Raw genomic sequence first — 2,481 nt, 5'->3', positions numbered from 1 at the left:
ATTTGGAACTTCTCCAAGTGCAAAACAGGTCGTATTTTCAGTTGTGGCGCGCCTTGACAAACCTGCAAATGTATTTCTGCTATAAAAAAATTTCTCATAAAACCCCATTTAACGCTAAGAGTTACCCTAGCGATTGAGAAACAAAACGAAGATCCCACCTCAAGTTAGAATAGAAGCTGGGTTAAAGCCGTTATGTTAGTAGAAAGTTAACTCACTTTCCCGAGGAAACTAAAATTAAAATGTTCAGTAGAAATATTCAAAGTCATTTGCCGAACGAGAATGCCTCGCACTGTGAGAATGGCCCTTGGGATAAGGGAGCATCAAATTTCTTGTAAATTGTTTTTTTATTTACATTTGTATGAAGTAAACAAAGGCGAACATATTTTCAGCGCAAATCAATTGTCTTAAAATTCATTGTAAAAAAAAAAAACAATATCTCTCAAAATTGACTTTCTGACCCTCTCATTTCCGTCTACGCCCTACTAAGCGCAGCCCATTCTCCCTGCAAACGCCTATAGTGCGCTCCTGGCCTTCTAACTACTATTTTGGCCAAAATCAATGAAAGTTGAATGTCGGCAGTGAAGTACTAAGTACTAGTAGAGTGTGGCAAGCCGCTAAGCACGCCACTCACCAAGCCAAACCAAGCAGCGGCGCATGCGCAGACCGTGGGTTCAGCACAATTCGTGGATTGCGCGCTCACAAGAAGTGAACCAGCAACATGGTTCAATAATAATAATCTGTTGCAGCAATCAAACAAAATATGCGATCAGTCAAACAACTAAACAGCAGCAGCAGCAGCAGCAGCGGTAACGGCAACAGCTACTCCGCCCTTCTGGCCGCACTGCTTTGCCTTTGTGCGCATACATATAGCGGCGGCGAGTAAGGTGTCGAATTCTATATTAAGTATACGCCCGGGCGTGTTTGCGCTGTAACTGTAATTGTTCGTATGAGTGTTTGCGCTTAGAGCAACTTAACGCTAGTGTGCGGTCGGTCCGAGCGGTACGTGTGGTTGGCGGGCTGCAGGCGGCTTGCGCTCGCGTAAGTTTGTTACAATTTTTCCGACTTTTATGCCGCTGCAGCCGCGCTGCGCTGCTGCCTTGACTGGAATATGTAGTGAGCGAATTCGAACTCTCAAACGTAAATTCTAATAGCACGGGTATATAAGTGTCAGCTGCGGCCAACAGCAACCACAGTACGACGCAGTACGAAAGACCAATTGGAAGTTTAAAAATTTCGATAAACCCAAAAAAATTAAATTTTTATAGTCCGATTGGGTTATTTCGTGTTGTGTAACACTTTTTGTTTTTACCATTTTTTTGTTAGTGTGGTTGCCGTAAAGGAATATACAATAAAGAATGTTCTGCAAATTGGTGAGTAAGAAATATGAAATACGAAACAAAAAAATTAATTGTGCTGCCCCACTGACTCATTGGATTAATTACGTAACTAAATCAACGCGTTCTCTACAACCAACAGGTGCTCCTGTCGCTCGTCAGCGTGTCGTTGGCCAAACCCCAACACCTGCCGGCGGCCGCCCAATATCCGGCTGGTGTAAATCCACAGGACTGTCCCGGCTTTCCGATCTGTGATAACGCCCGTTTGCACAATCCACAATCGCATTGGGGTGCACCCGCTCCCGCTTGGCAACCGCAACAACAATGGGGCGCTCCAGCTCCCGCTTGGCAACCAGAACAACACTGGGGCGCACCCGCACCCTCATGGCAGCCAGCACCAGCGCCTAGCGCTGGCGGTGACAAATTCCCAGCTGGCGTGAATCCACACACCTGCCCCAACTATCCATTCTGCGATGTGAATGCTGGTCATCATGGCGCCGTCGCTGCGCCACCACTACCCGGCTGGACCGAACGTCAGTACCCAGCTGGCGTGTCGCCACATCAGTGCCCTAACTTCCCTTACTGCAACTAAGCGCAGGCCATAGCCACAGCCATAGCCACAGTCGCAGACACAGCCACAGCTACAGCTACAGTTACAGTTAAAGTCAATGTAGCTGCGGTAGTCAGCGCCTGTAATCATATCACCTGTCGGACGAAGTCCCGCTTCCAGCATCCTATCGAAACTCACCGCATATCCAGCCAATCACTGCCCCGCCCCGGCCATTTTCACCAACTTCAACACCACTTCCGCACTCCTTCGCTCTTCCTCTTACAACGCCTCAAGTTCTCAATGCTATTGTACAGTTGGAGTTTGTTGTTGGTCCATAAGTAAATAAAATGTGCATTTGGAATTCTTTTTTGTCCTTATAAACGTTGCATTTTTTATTTTACGAGTACATTCTTACGCTACTTTCTTACGCTAAGTAAATAAATGAAATTAGTAATATTTTGCATATCAACGATTATTTTTTTTTTCTATTTGCTCTTGGCTCTTGACCTTCCGCACAGCACACCGGTCCGCTTTACTACTTTACATGGGTGTTTTTAATGTAGTATGTAAATATGTTTTATGCGCTCATAAATAGCG

At 45.7% G+C, this 2,481-nt stretch overlaps 1 protein-coding gene across 1 annotated transcript; it reads left to right on the top strand.

Annotated features, from left to right (window-relative positions):
- Positions 1-1,205: 1,205 nt before the first annotated feature.
- On the top strand, positions 1,206-2,245 carry LOC108360807 (cuticle protein 1-like). The gene is made up of 2 exons (XM_017613249.1): positions 1,206-1,370; positions 1,477-2,245. Exons 1-2 carry the CDS (start codon positions 1,356-1,358, stop codon positions 1,924-1,926), a joined length of 465 nt encoding a protein of 154 aa, XP_017468738.1. The 5' UTR covers positions 1,206-1,355; the 3' UTR covers positions 1,927-2,245.
- The last annotated feature ends 236 nt before the right edge of the window (positions 2,246-2,481 follow it).

The sequence above is a fragment of the Rhagoletis zephyria genome, unplaced genomic scaffold, assembly GCF_001687245.7.
Source record: "Rhagoletis zephyria isolate East Lansing unplaced genomic scaffold, Rhagoletis_zephyria_1.1 Rzeph_scaffold_00631, whole genome shotgun sequence".
NCBI classification, from domain to species: Eukaryota; Metazoa; Arthropoda; class Insecta; order Diptera; family Tephritidae; genus Rhagoletis; species Rhagoletis zephyria.
The sequence above is the reverse complement of the archived record's forward strand: the minus strand, read 5'-3'. Positions and strand labels throughout refer to the sequence as shown.